At 36.1% G+C, this 17,500-nt stretch overlaps 1 protein-coding gene across 7 annotated transcripts in view; it reads right to left on the bottom strand.

The window, feature by feature from the left end:
• Positions 1 to 4,836: 4,836 nt before the first annotated feature.
• hrh2a (histamine receptor H2a) overlaps positions 4,837 to 17,500 on the bottom strand; it is a 17,019-nt gene continuing 4,355 nt past the window's right edge. Inside the window, exons 2-4 of one of the 7 annotated variants that reach the window (XR_014534358.1) lie at positions 6,329 to 7,735; positions 6,075 to 6,167; positions 4,837 to 5,977 (exon numbers count right to left, since the gene is read on the bottom strand). Coding sequence is in view for 3 of the 7 variants with exons in the window: in XM_083546687.1 (XP_083402813.1) it covers positions 6,256 to 7,449 (1,194 nt within the window). In the remaining 4 variants the exon portion in view is untranslated. Of the gene's footprint in view, positions 7,736 to 17,500 lie in introns of all 7 variants that reach the window. The other 6 variants (XR_014534359.1, XR_014534356.1, XR_014534357.1 and 3 more) reach the window with 6 other exon arrangements.

Genomic DNA, 17,500 nt, shown 5'->3' with positions numbered 1-17,500 from the left:
TCAGAGAATAGTTTATTATATTACTGTTAGGCAAGGTTTTGTAGAGCACCTGTGTAGCTATACAATAATAACCTACAATAATTTTAATTCATTAACAAACTTTATAACCATGATTTAAAATACAGTCAATTACAGTTGATGCTAATACGATGTAGGTAACATCTCCAGGCCAATCCTAATCAAGCATTCAACAATGCTGGTATGCTATATCTCTAGGTATCTTTGATATGAATCATAATGATATGATTTATTTTTACAGTGTCACTACACAAGTCCACTCTGGTGTGTGTGTGTTCAGGGTTGAACAGCAGAGTTTTTATAGTACATTAATGAAAATTCAATTCAACAAAAGGTGCAAGGCCATTAGGTGATCACTGCATGTGTGTGTGTTAAGGTGTGATTGTTATTCTATTAGACAATGTGTCATATGTTTTTGGGGCTGTTTCCTGCCCCCTTCCTCTGGTGATAATTGATTCCCACTGCGCTCTGCTGATTGGTGTGAGGCCCCCTATGGGCCGGGAGAGGACTCAACAGCTGCCCATCTCTCACTCTCTCAACATGAAAAAGGATAAAGAAAAAGGGTGTTTTTTTATTTACAAATTTACTCTAAACCACAGACAACACCTGAAGGTCTAACTTTATACACACACAGCACCAGGTACATTCATATGAACTGGATGTAGTCGAGTAGCACATATAGTGTACAAACACAAACACAGGCCGCTGACACTCAGTAGCACAAGATGGCAGGGACAAATGTAGAGCAGATTGTTCTTCACAGAGGAAACCCAAGAGTGTGAGGGTTAGGGGAGCGTGTTTGCTAATGATAACTCAGTTGTGTGTAGTTATCTCAGAGTGCTTCTGTACACTCAGTGAAGTGACTGTGATACGAATCACTTACCATGTGTACTATTCTAAAATGGAATATACATAACAATCTGGTGTATTCACAGAAAGGGCACTAAAATTATGCCGATGAATATAATTGGCAAACATTGTAGAGCGCATGACTAACAAATGCTGGCAGTAGAGTTGCCATTGCTGCCTTCTTATCAAGCATAATTGTAATGAACTCTACATTGACGTGATAGACTGATAGAAAGTCATTCAAAATCAGTGATAAAAATCAACACCAGTTAAAAAAAATTGCAGTTACATAGCTGATGTTGACCAGCACTCCAGGCTGACTTCAATTAACCTTTCCAGACTTTGTATCCTTTCAAATACACAACATTACTTTCATTTTCCTTGGCAAACATATAGCAAGAGAGCAACATAGCAACAGAGAGAGAGAGAGAGAGAGAGAGAGAGTGAGAGAGAGAGAGAGAGAGAGAGAGAGAGAGAGAGCGAGAGCGAGAGCGAGAGTGTACTGGGAAAAACATAGATTTAGCATAAAAACATGTCATTATTTATATATATATATATATATATATATATATATATATATATATCAGAGATTAAATGGTAACGAAAGTTTTCTTGAATTAGCATATATTTTTAAAAATACGTTTTATTTTCAGTGCTTTTTTCTAAAGGCAAAAAGGAATACATACCTTTTAAATTGACAACAACTACAATCTTTTTTAAAAATGGCTATTATAAAAATATATTTAAATTGACTTAAATTTCTCACTTACGCACCTGGTTTGAAATGTACAATACAGTCCTACAGTTGAATACATGGTACCCAGCATAAATCATATTAGTATTCACTCATGGTACATAGCTTTAGCTTTTTGCTTAAGTGCCCAGAAACAATGTAAATATAATTTTATATAGAAATATATGATATATATTATTTTATAAGAAATGCCTGTAAACTATTATTAGTACCTCTAAGAAACACAGAATCCAAGGATACAGATTTTGAAAGGAAAAGAAAAAAAAAACACATTTAGTGAAAAAAGTTGTAGACCTCCACAATATTATAATTTTTAACATACGCTAACTGCCACTACTGGGATTTTTAAAAGTCATGTTACCATTTAAGGTCAAACTATTCTATCTGATCTGCTCATGTGCTCTACCGCTGTGCTTGAGAGGTGCAATTGATAAATCTCTGAACTAATAATGCCTAATTATGTTCTTGTAATGTTCTATGTAATTGTGCATCAGCTGTAATGCAATCTTCCTTAACTAATTAACATAACATGTTTGTGATGAGTGCGGGTAGGAGGTGGTGTGCTGTTCATTTACAGATGAGAGATATGACAGATACAGGATTTAAAAAAAAGGTGTAAGTGTAATCTTTCTGTGTCTGTGTGTGTGTGTGTGTGTGTGTGTGTGTGTGTGTGACTCAGAGAAAGAGTAAGAGGTAAAAGATTGGTAGTTCACTCTCTTTGCTGCACTCTAACACCAGTAATTGGAGGTTTAAGTGACCACACAGTCACACACGCAGACCTTCTGGATGAAACCACAAGCCGCAATCGATCATTTTTAATTGCTGAGAAATGCATTCAAATAATAAAGCGCATTGCGATCGGCCTGAGTGATGAATTGGCCCTGCTGCCTCTATCGCATTACCTGCACATGCAGAGATATTGCGAGCAGCATGTGCTGAGACACATGTGACTGTTATTCAATAACAAAAGTTGCATATTAAATTCCATCACAGCCCGAAATGAATGTGTGGCAGAGGGAGTGAGTGGTCTTTCGTCTGGACTCACTTTCATCATTCTCCTGGAGTGGTCTTTAAAGAGCCCTTTGTGTCCTTCAGGATCAGATCTATCCATGTTAATGCACTTGATTTTTCTCTTTTAAGTTATTTGATTATTCTGTTCTCACATGTATTTGTTCTTTTTCTTTTGCATATTTTAGATGAGTGTTTAGACTTTATTTTAATAGGCGGATGGTGAAAGGCAGCATTAACCCATCTGTTAGCACATTACTCCAATAATTCTCATTTGAATAGACATTTTTTCCCTAATTGCAGCGTTAATGATTTAGGCAATTAGGTTTCTAAACAGCAATAGCAGCATAGAATCATGTCATTATTTTTCACTTTTATACTAATTTGGTTAATCAGTGTTAATTAGTTAAGATGCTCAGGGAACTGTGGCCTAAATTCATCACATTTATTTATTTGTTTGGCCTATTTTTTGTCTATTGTAAAATCTAATTAAGCAATCTCTATGTAACAATAACAACAAAGAAATTGTGCAAATATTAGAACAAACAGCAAAGCAAATTTCGGGCATTCTGTAACAGCGATTTTTTTGGATGCCTGAATATATTATATCAGCGAACTGGATATTCTCCACTATATTATTAGACAAGAGAAAAGAATTCACTAAATTTTGCACTACATAACAAAAAGGCTGTTATCAAAGTATATTCATTACAAACGGTAGGACAAACTTTAAACCAGCAATTGTTATTAAAACATAAAATATAGAATTATACATTGCAGAGCTCACTTAATAAACTGATTCAATTAATTTGCTTATTATAATTTATTATCAACACCCAAGATTTATTCTTCTACATAAAAAAAATAGCATTTTGTTTTTTTATGTTAAATAATAAGGAATTCTTTTCTCTAGATATATTCAATATGTTTTCACATGTGCTTTCACATAAAAAGAGAATAAATACATACAACATATTTTACAATTCCATAAAAATATGCTTATTACATGTTTTATCATTCTAATTATTTATATATAATACTAAAAAGTTTTTGTATAATTATATTTTTTTACAATTCACTTTTCATTACATTTTTATTGACTGTAATTCCCATATCTGTGTGATGTGTTGCATTTAAATATCTTGAGTATAAGAAATATTTTTAAAAAGAAATACTAATACATTTTGCGCTAACATTTAGCAAGTGACTGTAATCAGTGAGAAAATGTGTGTATTAGTACTCTGGACTCTTTTATTTCATTCATCTTAATCAGTGATTTAATTGCATGCATGCCTCCCCCCTTACTCATACTCACTGATTTCTGCCTTACAATACACAGTACAGTGATTGTCTCTCTTTTTGATCCCGTCTTCCAGATCTACTTTGTTTTTCCTCCCTCACATACCATTTCCACTGTCCTTTCATTATCTCCCCCTTTCTTCTTCCTCCAACTTTTTTGTTGGAGAATATCACCTGAGGGCAAGACTCACTGGAATTAGTATTTGTATACGTATGTGTGTGTGTGTGTGTGTGTGTGTGTGTGTGTGTGTGTGTGTGTGTGTGTGTGTGTGTGTGTGTGTGTGTGTGTGTGCGGCTGTGTGTCCTGCATGTGTCTGCATCCACCACATTTATTTTCTTGATATTTTGATGACAAATGGTGATGATGGATAGCTTTGGAGAGCCCATTAAATATCTGTGTTATTGAAGAATGTCTTTGTGTGTGTGTGTGTGTGTGTGTGTGTGTGTGTGTGTGTGTGTGTGTGTGTGTGTGTGTGTGTGTGTGCTAGTCGTTGATAATTTGATGGTAAAGAGGCAGTGATGAATGGTTTTAATGTTGGGTGGGTCATCACACAGAGAGAGATATGGAGAGAAAGAGAGAGAGAGAAAGGTGTGAGGCAGTAAGAAAGAAAAAAATTGTGACACTGAAAGAAAAAAGGATTTGCAACTTCTAAAAACTAAACAACTTCTGCAGAAAAAAACATATATAAATTAAAAATTAAAATGGTAAAAGAGTAACATGTTACTTCCATTTTTTTGTCATCTAGAGGTCAAAATCAAGGTTACACTAAAATAATAAAATACCACAAAAACCTCAGCTGCAAATGTGTCAAAAAAATAAAGAGAATGCTGCCAAGAAAGAAATGAAAAACATTATTTCGTCCTTATAAAACAACATTTATTAAGAGGGACGAAATTATTGGTGTCACTGCAGTCTATACCAATAATGCAAGCATTCCGGTGGAACGATAGCAAACACTTATGCTGGATATTCTTCAGAAAAAAATGGTGGCCTGATGAATTGTATTTGTCCTGTATGTGTCTAATGTAGTACTGTACCACACATGCTAACCATGCAGAAAATCCAGCTAGCTAGTTAGCTTGCAAAATGTTAAATGAATACTTCTTGCACATCTGAAATCTGTTTAACTAATGCTTAACTGTCTTAGTTTTTGCTTTATTTTGATGAAAAGCAAGAGAATTTTTAAGAAATGCGAGACAGAAAGATAATTTTTATTCAGTGCCTGCTATAAAATTCAACCAAAGTAAAGAGGATTAGTTTACATCTCACACCATCAAATAATGCCTGTATGTTAAAAATCTAAAATATGATGAATATATCTTCAGTATATACAGTGCTTGTGAATGTTTTAGACATTTTACATTTGCTCAACCAAATGAGGTGGTTGTAATAATAAAAATAAAAAAAATGTATATTTAAAAAAAACTTTTTATTTTTGGTAAGCTGATCACATGTTTGATAAAAGCATAATTGAGCAATTTGATTCAATCATTAAATAGTTGTTTTACATCTTTTCTCTCCACAGTGCAAATACATTTGTAAAAAAAAAAAAAAAGAAGAAAAATATACCACCACCTAATACAATAATAAACAAACACTGTTAATGAAAATGTATATTACTTATTTTCTGCTCACTGTTTAACAGCATGTTATATTTACACGGTCCTTATCTTTACATTGTTTTAAAGTTTTTAAGTTAATTCTCTACAGATTTTCCACCCAAGATTAGTGGACATTGTAATCCTTTTAGTCTTTTTCCAGCATTCACATTTTAGTTGTAGTTCCTCTACCGACCTGTAGAGGGAACCCTGTATCACAGAACGCTTTCTGTAAGCTTCTTAGTCTTTATCGTTGCAGCCTCCATTACCCAGGCCTTGTCTTTTTGCAGTCAAATGCACCTTTTTTTTCAAGTAGCCCCCCTGCTTTTTCATTATTCTTATTTCCACTGGTATAGTGAGCCTAAATACACAATTTTTCTTCAGAGCTTTTCTCTCCTCAAAGCTCTCACAGGACCAAATGTTTCATCAGATTGTGGTTGACAACTCCTACTGAGGATAACAAAAACAAAATTAATCCCCCTTTTGCAATGAATAACTTAATCTACTTTATAATCGTGTATTTCATATTACTATCATCTTAATCTACCTGTGTCACAACTGGAGGGTGGTTAGAAACTTGGGTAAAGCTTAGATGAGGGTAATTTTTAATAAGCGTCCAGATTTGTCGAAGTATTATGATCTGACAGAGAGAAATAAAGATGGATTGAGAGATGATGTTTGAACATCAGACACTTGTAACAAATAAACAATGTATTTGTTAAGTAACATTACATACATTTATAAAGTGGTCTCTGTACTGTATATTCTAATGGTTGTCCATTAGTTTTATGTCTCCAATACCTGTTCTGGCCATTGGAGAGGACCGAGACGATGCTGAGCGATGTCCCACTCGTCTCATCTTCAGTTCCTTTGCTCATATCCTGTAGCATGACATACGCTTTAGGTATAAATTCTGCCCTGCTGCTGGAAGGGGTAAGTTCATTTAACAACCCAGCCTCTGGCATAGTAGTGGGCGTTCCTGTTGGTGTGTTATTGCCCCTCCAGCCAAACAACAGCCTGCCATAAGCAGACCTAAAGTCCCTGTTGAGTGCAGCATAAAGGAACGGGTTAAGCGTGGAGTTAGCATAGCCTAGCCACAGCACCACCGAATATGCCGTGCGTGGAAGATCTGTCTCCTTTCGTATCCCCATAATGGTGAAAAATGTAAAATAAGGAAACCAGCAAACTACAAACGCGCCCAGCACAACTGCTAGTCTGACTGCAGCTTTGTGTTCACGTAGCGCTAACATTGACACCCCTGATAACGATGACATGGTGGTTGCAGAGCATGCTCGATGTATGGAAAGGATTCGCTTTGCCTGGGCCCGTGCAATGCGGAACACTCGGTAATAAGTCCAGCACATTGCCACCAGTGGAAGATAAAAGGTTGCAACTGAATCCACTAGTACATAAGTTGGATTTAGCTCGAAGCGACAGTCTTCCGCAGGGTCATCCTTACCATGATTCTGCACCGTCTGGTCCACTGTATTCCAGCCGAGGTGAATAGGAACAAACGAGACCCCGATAGACACCACCCAGATGACTGCTAATGATGTACCAACGTGCCATGGCAGCACCAATGTAGGATAACGTAAAGGCACTGTGACTGCAATGTAGCGATCTATGCTAATGGCCAGAAGATTAAGAATAGAAGCAGTGCTCAGCATGACATCCATTGAAATATAGACATTGCAGAAGTAAGCTCCCAGTGGCCAATCCCCAGTCACCTCAATGAGAGTAGAGAAAGGAAGGACCAGAACTCCCAGGAGTAGGTCAGTAATTGCCAGTGACACGATGAAGCAGTTGGTGACACTGCGTAGGCGTCTGGTTGCGCAGACAGCCAAACACACCAGCACATTTCCACACACTGTTAGCAAGATGAGGAAAGATAGAATCACACCTAATCCTATCTGAGACCACATTTTAATACTGCAGTGATGAATGTAAGAGGAGAAGGGGTTAGGAAGTCAATGATCATGTAGATAATGTGGATAGTTGATCGTTTTTTCAGCAAATAGCCAACATGTTGCATGCATAGGCCTCCTTTACATCTCCGTGTTAGTCGTGTAATAGAAAATGAATCCTCTTGTACGTCCATCGACCTTTCAAAAAATTAATCCTTGTTTGGAGGCATAATCCATTTAATACGACTCTGCCGCCCTCTTCTGGTGAGAATCGTTAATGCATTATATTTTTTCCTTTTCGCTCCTGTAGAGGAGAGAAAATATCTGAATTTAGTTGGCTTTTATAATATATTTGTTATTATAATCATTATAAATTTTAGAATCACTATAGGATCTATATAGCTATGTACTTCTACTATATAGGTAGAACCGTGATTATATTGTTGCTCTGAATTTCTCTTGATAAAGACACCAACTCATCTAAACTTTTAACCAATTATGGAATTTTTTTTAATCTGGTACTTTGAAATAATTTTTCATTCATTAAATCATTGATCCATTGATCCATTCATTTATTTATTCTTTTTCAGGAAACATTTTATAATGCATCCTCCAACATTAAATTGTGTTTCAGTTTATTCACCTATGTGGGAAAGAGGAATAATGACTTGTTATGCTTCCTCTTGTGCATATGTAAGAATTTACTCTCCTGTGATAAAGCCTGTGGACTAAATGTGGAAAAATGCTTAGCTTTGATAACATGTTTAACACTGATAACTGAGTGTGTGTGTGTGTGTGTGTGTGTGTGTGTGTGTGTGTGTGTGTGTGTGTGTGTGTGCATAAAAAAGAGAGAGGGGGTGGTAGCTTGTGTGATACAGTGTTTGCGTCAGCGTGGTGTATTTGCTCCCTTTGTCAGTAGGACTTAATGGAAGTTTGGCTACAGAACCATGAAGTTAACACTTGATAATTTCAGCCTAATTGCTCAACCCTCTTACTCTCACACACACACACACACACACACACACACACACACACACACACACACACACACACACACACACACACACACACACACACACACACACACACTACAAACTGAGATAGAGAAAGCTAAAGACTAAGAGCTCAAATACACTCCTTGCCCATAGAGGACATCAGGATAACAGAAATAATACTTCATATCAATATTGTTTACACATACATGCTTTCACTTTTTCACTGCTAAAGGTACATAAAAGAATGGTTCACACACACACACACACACACACACACACACACACACACACACACACACACACGCACACACACGCACACACATGCACACACATGCACACACACATATACACACATAAACACAAAAACACACAAACACAAACTTGCAAATTCTTTAAGAGTAATTAATATTCTTTGTGAGTTGGATATATAAATATATTTAAAACAAACACAGAGACTCTGGTAGAAACTTTGGCTGTGGTTTGTACCCAGTAGACCATCACCATATCTGGGCAACCCCCCCTGATTTCAATCCATATAAGGAGCCTTTCCCACCACATTGTGTGTGAGTGAGTGAATAAACAAGAGAGAGAGAGAGAGAGAGAGAGAGAGAGAGAGAGAGAGAGAGAGAGAGAGAGAGAGAGAGAGAGAGAGAGAGAGAGAGAGAGAGAGAGAGAGAGAGAGAGAGAGAGAGAGAGAGAGAGTCTTGACATATTAATCTGGTCTAATTTATTAAAGGAAGGAAGACCTACTACTAATATCTAATAAGCTGTGTTGCCTGTCTACCTCTCTCTCTCTCTCTCTCTCTCTCTCTCTCTCTCTCTCTCTCTCTCTCTCTCTCTCTCTCTGTCTCTCTCTTTCTCTTTTTCTTTTTCTCTCTGTCTCTCTCACCCAACCCCACGCCACTCCCGACACATACAGGCTCATACCATTTTTCTCATTGTGGCTTAATGTTTGATACTCCTTCAAACATAATTACAGGTGGGTAATTCAGCAAAAACACTCTGTGGCACATAAGGAATTGATCACAATACAAAATATTAATACTGTTTTTTTTTTCTGTGAGGTTTTGTTAACCAAGCTGCAAAGAAAAGCTTTAGAATATAAGACAATATATTTAAGAACCAAACATTCTTATTTTTAGTTATTGCTATAAAAATATTTTCACCTGATAATACTCACAATACTCAGCAATATACTTCATATTAACGAATTTATCCAATCCCACACATTTGCACACATTATTTTGCTTGATACCAAGACACTTGTACAATGATGCCTAATGGCTTTTTATCTATATCATTTATCATGGTTTGTCTGTGGTAACTATGTTTTAATTATTATTATTATTATTATTATTATTATTATTATTATTATACATTTATTATTTTTCCAAATGTGCAGTCTTTTTATACCAATGGCTTACAAACTATGTTTTCCTTTTACTCCAAAAATGTTAAATGTTTTGTGTGGTTTATGTGTCACAACGAATCATACTTAATTAATACCGAATCAGTTACAGCACATAATCAGGAAGTACCAGGAAACGCACAGTAGTTTTAATATAATCAGCCTGTAGAATATTGGTATCTTGAGCCAAGAACATAGACAGTAAATATAAAAGATGTTTGTTTTCTGTGCTCCACGGTGCTGTAGAGAACCTCTTTTCATCTAAGTAAGTTTTTGTTTAGGTTTGAGCTGACAGGTTATTCTAAGCTCTAGCAGTTTGAGGGATCGTTTTCTGGGTGGGAGGTCATTTCATATTCAAAATGAGTGCAAGCTCCCATACACTTGGCTTAAAGAAATATTTTTTCTAAGTATGTGACAGGATAATGGTTATATTTTATGGGAATAGTTATAGGAATAACTGTAATGAATGATATGACAAGGAAAAATTATTATTTATGTGATTCCTAATGTTCCTCCATTCTAATGGTGTGCTAAAAATAGATGAGAGACCAGACACTGATGCACACACTGACCTTGCCCACCTATATATACAGTATCTCACAAAAATAAGTACACTACTCTTATTTCAGCAACCATTTAAACATATCTTCTCAAGAAACAATACTATAGAAATATTTTAGAGTAGTCAATGTGCAGCTTGTATAGCAGTATAGATTTACTGTCCTCTGAAAAGAACTCAACATACAGCTATTAATGTCAAAATAACTGTCAACAAAAGTGAGTATACCATAAATGAAAATGTCAAAACTGTGTCCAAAGTGTCAATATTTTGTGTGAGCACCATTGTTATCCAGCACTGTTTCAATCCTTTTGGGCTTAAAATTCAACAGAGCTGCACAGATTATTGCTGGGATCCTCTTACACTCCTTTATAATGACATCACAGAACTGCTAGATGTTAGACACATGGTGCTTATCCTAAAGATTTGATAATTAGAATTGCTGCTCTCCTCAAAGATAGTCTAGGCTATAAGAAGATCAGTAACACCCTCACCCCAGTAACAGACCTCGCAAGGGTCGATCAAAGAAGTTGAGTCCTTGTGCTGTGCATCAGGTGCAGCAGCTGGCTTCAAAAAGCAGAAGCATGAGTGCTTCCAGCATTGCTTTAGAGGTAGCAGAAGTGAAAGGTCCACTTGTCAGTATTCAGACCACACGCCACACACTGCAACAAGTCGTTTTGCTGGCTGTCATCCCAAAAGAAAGCCTCCTCTGAAGCTGATTTACAAGAAAGACCGCAAACAATTTGCTCAAGACAACATGTCCAATAGCATGAATTACTGTAACTATGTCCTGTGGTCTGATTAAACAAAGATACACTTGTTTGACTCAGTTGGTGTCCAGCATGTGTGGCAAAGCCCTGGTGAGAAGTACCAAGAAAATAACATCTTGCCTACAGTCAAGCATGGTGGTGGAAGCATCATAGTCAATGGCTGCATGAGTAATGCTAGTACTGGGGAGCTGCGGTTCTTTAAGGGAAGCATGGATTTCAATATGTACTGTGACATTCTGAAGCAGAGATGCTCTCCCTTTAGAAACTGGCCCGAACGGCAGTCTTCCAACATAATAACGACCCCAAACACCAAGATTATATATATATTAGGAGTGTACACAAAATTCACTTTTCGGTACGTACTTGGGTTAATAAGACACGGTTCGGTTAAATTCAGTACTGTTTGGGGAAGGGATTGCAAAAATTTTATTTTTTTTTATTAACATGGTTTATTATTTTTTACATTTGTAAACATAAACAGTAAATTTGTCAGACCCCATTTGGGGAATACAGATGTGAATGTAAGTGTGTGTTTTACATTCTACAGATATTATATACTTAACTGTTGTACTTATTTCAGCATACTATAACGAAGGTCTTAATTGCTTTCATCCTTCATTAATCCACTTCCTTGGGTATGTGAAATTGTCAGGATTTTCTATTTTAAGAGAAATTCTTGAAGCTGGACATAAAACGCTACAGAATCCATAGTGCTATCGTTAGCCGCTGCCCACTTCATGGTTAGTTGGTAACGCTTGCGCTATGGATTCTTTAGCGTTTAAACAGTGACACTGCGCTAACTCTAGTTTTTATTTTATACCCCTGGCAATGTTGTGTATGATTTCAAGTTTGATAATTATAATAATAATAATAATAATAATAATAATAATAATAATAATAATAATAAAAACACACTCAAAGTGCGAGTTGTAGAGTAAACAAACTTGCGGTCCAGCACTTAATACATTCCTGAGGGAACTCAGATTTTAATGTTCTGCACATAAAAAGGATTGCCTTACCCAAAGCTACTGTAATACAAATACGTGTACCGTTACACTGATTATATTTATATTATCATATATATATATATATATATATATATATATATATATATATATATATATATATATATATATATATATATATATATATATATATATACAGTGAGGAAAATAAGTATTTGAACACCCTGCTATTTTGCAAGTTCTCCCACTTAGAAATCATGGAGGGGTCTGAAATTGTCATCGTAGGTGCATGTCCACTGTGAGAGACATAATCTAAAAAAAAATTATCCAGAACACACAATATATGATTTTTAAACTATTTATTTGTATGATACAGCTGCAAATAAGTATTTGAACACCTGAGAAAGTCAATGTTAATATTTGGTACAGGAGCCTTTGTTTGCAATTACAGAGGTCAAACGTTTCCTGTAGTTTTTCACCAGGTTTGCACACACTGCAGGAGGGATTTTGGCCCACTCCTCCACACAGATCTTCTCTAGATCAGTCAGGTTTCTGGCCTGTCGCTAAGAAACACAGAGTTTGAGCTCCATCCAAAGATTTCCTATTGGGTTTAGGTCTGGAGACTGGCTAGGCCACGCCAGAACCTTGATATGCTTCTTACAGAGCCACTCCTTGGTTATCCTGGCTGTGTGCTTCGGGTCATTGTCATGTTGGAAGACCCAGCCTCGACCCATCTTCAATGCTCTAACTGAGGGAAGGAGGTTGTTCCCCAAAATCTCGCAATACATGGCCCCGGTCATCCTCTCCTTAATACAGTGCAGTCGCCCTGTCCCATGTGCAGAAAAACACCCCCAAAGCATGATGCTACCACCCCCATGCTTCACAGTAGGGATGGTGTTCTTGGGATGGTACTCATCATTCTTCTTTCTCCAAACACGTTTAGTGGAATTATGACCCCAAAAGATCTATTTTGGTCTCATCTGACCACATGACTTTCTCCCATGACTCCTCTGGATCATCCAACTGGTCATTGGCAAACTTAAGACGTGCCTGGACATGTGCTGGTTTAAGCAGGGGAACCTTCCGTGCCATGTATGATTTCAAACCATGACGTCTTAGTGTATTACCAACAGTAACCTTGGAAACGGTGGTCCCAGCTCTTTTCAGGTCATTGACCAGCTCCTCCCGTGTAGTTCTGGGCTGATTTCTCACCTTCCTTAGGATCATTGAGACCCCACGAGGTGAGATCTTGCATGGAGCCCAAGTCCGAGGGAGATTGACAGTCATATTTAGCTTCTTCCATTTTCTAATGATTGCTCCAACAGTGGACCTTTTTTCACCAAGCTGCTTGGCAATTTCCCCGTAGCCCTTTCCAGCCTTGTGGAGGTGTACAATTTTGTCTCTAGTGTCTTTGGAGAGCTCTTTGGTCTTGGCCATGTTAGAAGTTGGATTCTTACTGATTGTATGGGGTGGACAGGTGTCTTTATGCAGCTAACGACCTCAAACAGGTGCATCTAATTTAGGATAATAATGTAGTGGAGGTGGACATTTCAAAGGCAGACTAACAGGTCGTTGAGGGTCAGAATTCTAGCTGATAGACAGGTGTTCAAATACTTATTTGCAGCTGTATCATACAAATAAATAGTTTAAAAATCATATATTGTGATTTCTGGATTTTTTTTTTTTAGATTATGTCTCTCACAGTGGACATGCACCTACGATGACAATTTCAGACCCCTCCATGATTTCTAAGTGGGAGAACTTGCAAAATTGCAGGGTGTTCAAATACTTATTTTCTTATTTTATATATATTATTTTTTTTTTTTTATCTTGCATGATTATGATGCATAAAATCATGCAACTATAGCTCAAGATCATTGATATGAAGATAGCTTTATATCAAACATCAGAAGGGAGGAAAAATGTGATGTCAAATATTTCAGAAACTGCTGATCTCTTGGGAATTTACTACGTAACAGTCTCTAGAGGTCAGAGGAGAATAGGCAGCCAGACAGGAAGTTTACAGGAACTCATATTTAGCCATATTTTTACAAGTTTGATAAATAGAAAGTTATCTCAAAATACACAAGATGTCAAATGTTGAAGAAGTTGGGCATTGACAGAAGAAAACCAAATGAAGTTCTAGTGATTTCTAGAAAAATTTAAGGCTACAGTGGGTACAAGCTCACACAAACTGGACAGCTGAAGATTAAAAGATTCATTTGCGGAATGAATGTAAAAGTGTACAGGTATTCTTTAAGAAAAAGCATATACATTATAGAGGAGGTGGTAGTTTAGTGGTTAAGTCATTGTACTTTAGATCTGGGGGTTGTGGGTTTGAGTCCTGGCCATGCCATGCTTAAGTCCTTGAGCAAGGCTCCTATCTCCCGCATTGGTTAGTTGTGGGAATGGGGTTAAGTACTCTGCTCCATGAACATATGGTTTACATGGGTTGAAATCAGAGATCTTGAATAGTCTTCTATAGAGCTCTGACCTCATCCCTGTAATTAAGTACCTTTAGGATGAATTGTAATACTAACTGCCTCCTAGGCCTCACAGTCTACATCAGTACCTGACTTAACTACTAAAACTACTAAAATCCTTGTGGCTGTATAAGCACAAATCTCCACAACCACTCTAAAACCTGGTGAAACAACTTCAAGGAAGAGTGAAGGTTATTATACAGCAAATGGATGCTTAATGTGAAATAGGATATTCAAAAAGCACATAATGAATCATTTGGTCAGGTGTACACAATTTTTTGTCCATATAGTGTACATGTATATACTAGGGCTGTCAATTGATTAAAATATTCAATGATTAATTACATGATTGTCATGAGTTAACTCGTGATTAATCGCAAACTTAGTTTTTACAAGTTTTAAATGTACCTTAAATTAATACTTTTCAAGTTTTAAACAAATGTTTAAAACAAATGTTCAGTGATTAAAAATCTTAAGTAAATAAAGGACATTGTGAATAAATGTGTTGTGATGAAGGTTATAATTTCACCTCTTCTATCTTTATTTATTTATATTTTTAATAAAAAATGGTCTAAGACAAATGCGTTATGCATTAATCGCACGTTAATAAAATGAATGCTGTTATGAAAAAAATGAAATGAAAATTTGCTTTAACGTTATTAACACATTAGTTTTGATAGCCCTAGTATTTATCTATAACATTTCCACAACTTTAAATTTATGTTAACATAAGCATGTCTATTGTCTAATGTTGATTGTCGTGTTTTGGGGCATACTAGGTTATTATTGTCTGTGACTATAACAGTAGAAGAATTAAAGAATAATAAAGTATTATGATTTACAAAATATTGCACATTTGCTACATTACAGGAAAATTCCATGTTACCTCAATAAAATTTTCACTCAGAAGAAAGTTTTCTAGGGAACTTTTGGTGCATAACGTCTCAAAATTTTTTCCGCAACACTTCTCTTTCTTTAATCCCGTAGTCTAAACTGGGATTCAGAGCACATTTAGGCACTTCACAATTTGGCAACATGACAGGAGATTCTTTAAACAGTCTGTTATGATACGGTATCTTAAAAGACTTTGTAGATAGACAGCTGAATTTTAACTAAGGGTTCAGTGAATGACTCATTTGAGAGCTCCAGCTAAAAAATAAACCGAACAGCAACCATTTATAAAGGAAAAAAGAGTAAAAGCTCTATACAGTGTATAGAGGTGTAGAGGTTGATGCAATCAAAATCTGTCTCTTTAGCCCTCTAACTGGTACTGATAACATTTAAGTGAGTGCTGTAAGAGGCATTGAGAAAATGGACCTGATGAAATTCAGTTTGATTGTGAATAATTTATGATGCATATTTTAAATTATTCCCTGTTCATCATTACTTTATTGGTGGCCTCAAAATCTGAGTAGACAACATAATGCAACAAAATATATCAATGCATCTTAAGGAATCAGGTGTTCCTAAAATAAAACTGCTGGAAAATGTTCATTTCTGTTCTGATTTAGAACATCCGTGTGTGTTAATCTCTCCAAAAGAGCACAGTGGGGTGTAAGAGAAATATGTTTATATGTAAATGTATATACAGTACTGTGCAAAAGTATTTAGTTGTCTATTTTACATATTTTAAATATATATTTTGTCTTGAAATATATTATGTCTTCTTCATAAGTGTGACAGTAAAAAAAAGCCAGTAGAAACACTTTAAACATTGACGTTAAGATTTTCAATGTCGGAAAGCAGCAAAGAAAGCAGCAAGTGACATAAAGACAACTTAATAAACCTCATGCAGAATTTCTTACAAAATCAAAAGATAGTTAACCAAGTCACAGGAATATTAATAATAAACATATGTAAATGTATATACTGTGTATATTTTCTTGTTCATACTGTATGAATTTACATACTTATCTAAAATGTTAGGCTACTTCTTGAAAAAAAGACATATCCAGCACCTTCTAGGATTATCTGTTGATATCTTTCACTATTTCAGTAGAAAGGGTCTATGCAGAACCCAATAACAGTGGGCATCACCCACCAACATTAAGGCACTTTTGAAGACCTGGAAATATTAACAAACAACCAAAAAATCACCCTGTTTGCTTGCTGGAACATGGACTCAAGTTCACTGTCTGCTTTATCTTGATCAGAGTCACGGTGGATCTGGAGCCTATTCTGGGAAACCCTGACAGTATGGCTCTGACGTCTCAAGGCACCATGCACACACAGTCTCACATACACAATCTCATTCAGACCAAGGGGGTAATTCAGTAAAGCCAACTGGATTAGAGCGTATATCCTTAATTCATTTGCCATGTCTACAGTTTGATTGTTCTGATTTCCATTTCTCTCCACGTTTCCTCTTTGTCTTTCTCTGTCTAGCTGAAGTCATGGTCATGGTCATCTCATGTTAATGAGTCATGGTAATGATTTTGGGCTAACCTCCCTTTCATTAGACATTGTTTCAGTATATGACAGTAAGACTCAATCTGCTATGATATGGTTTTATTGTGTGTATATTGTATATGGTTGAATTAGTAGCCTCTGATCAATATTAATTAATCAATATTATCAATATTAAATAATTGATTACTTTGTTTAATAGGTTGAGAAGGACTAGTTTAGAGATCTTAGTTGAAGTAAATTAATTGCTGAAATGATACCTGTTTATCAATCATTTTCTAATCAATTGCATCAATGCAAACAGTTTGATCATTAAACCCCTGGTAGATATTTTTGATGGAAATTATATGGGACGTATCATGCAGCAGCATGAACGCACAGTACACATCTGGAATTCTATCAATTTTTGTTTCTCTGTCACTTTCCTCACATTGTTACACACTCGTAATTTTGCCCACATGCACTTTGTACACTTCCTGCTGT

Source organism: Silurus aristotelis (assembly GCF_946808225.1).
Source record: "Silurus aristotelis genome assembly, chromosome: 7".
NCBI classification, from domain to species: domain Eukaryota; kingdom Metazoa; phylum Chordata; class Actinopteri; order Siluriformes; family Siluridae; genus Silurus; species Silurus aristotelis.
The sequence above is the reverse complement of the archived record's forward strand: the minus strand, read 5'-3'. Positions and strand labels throughout refer to the sequence as shown.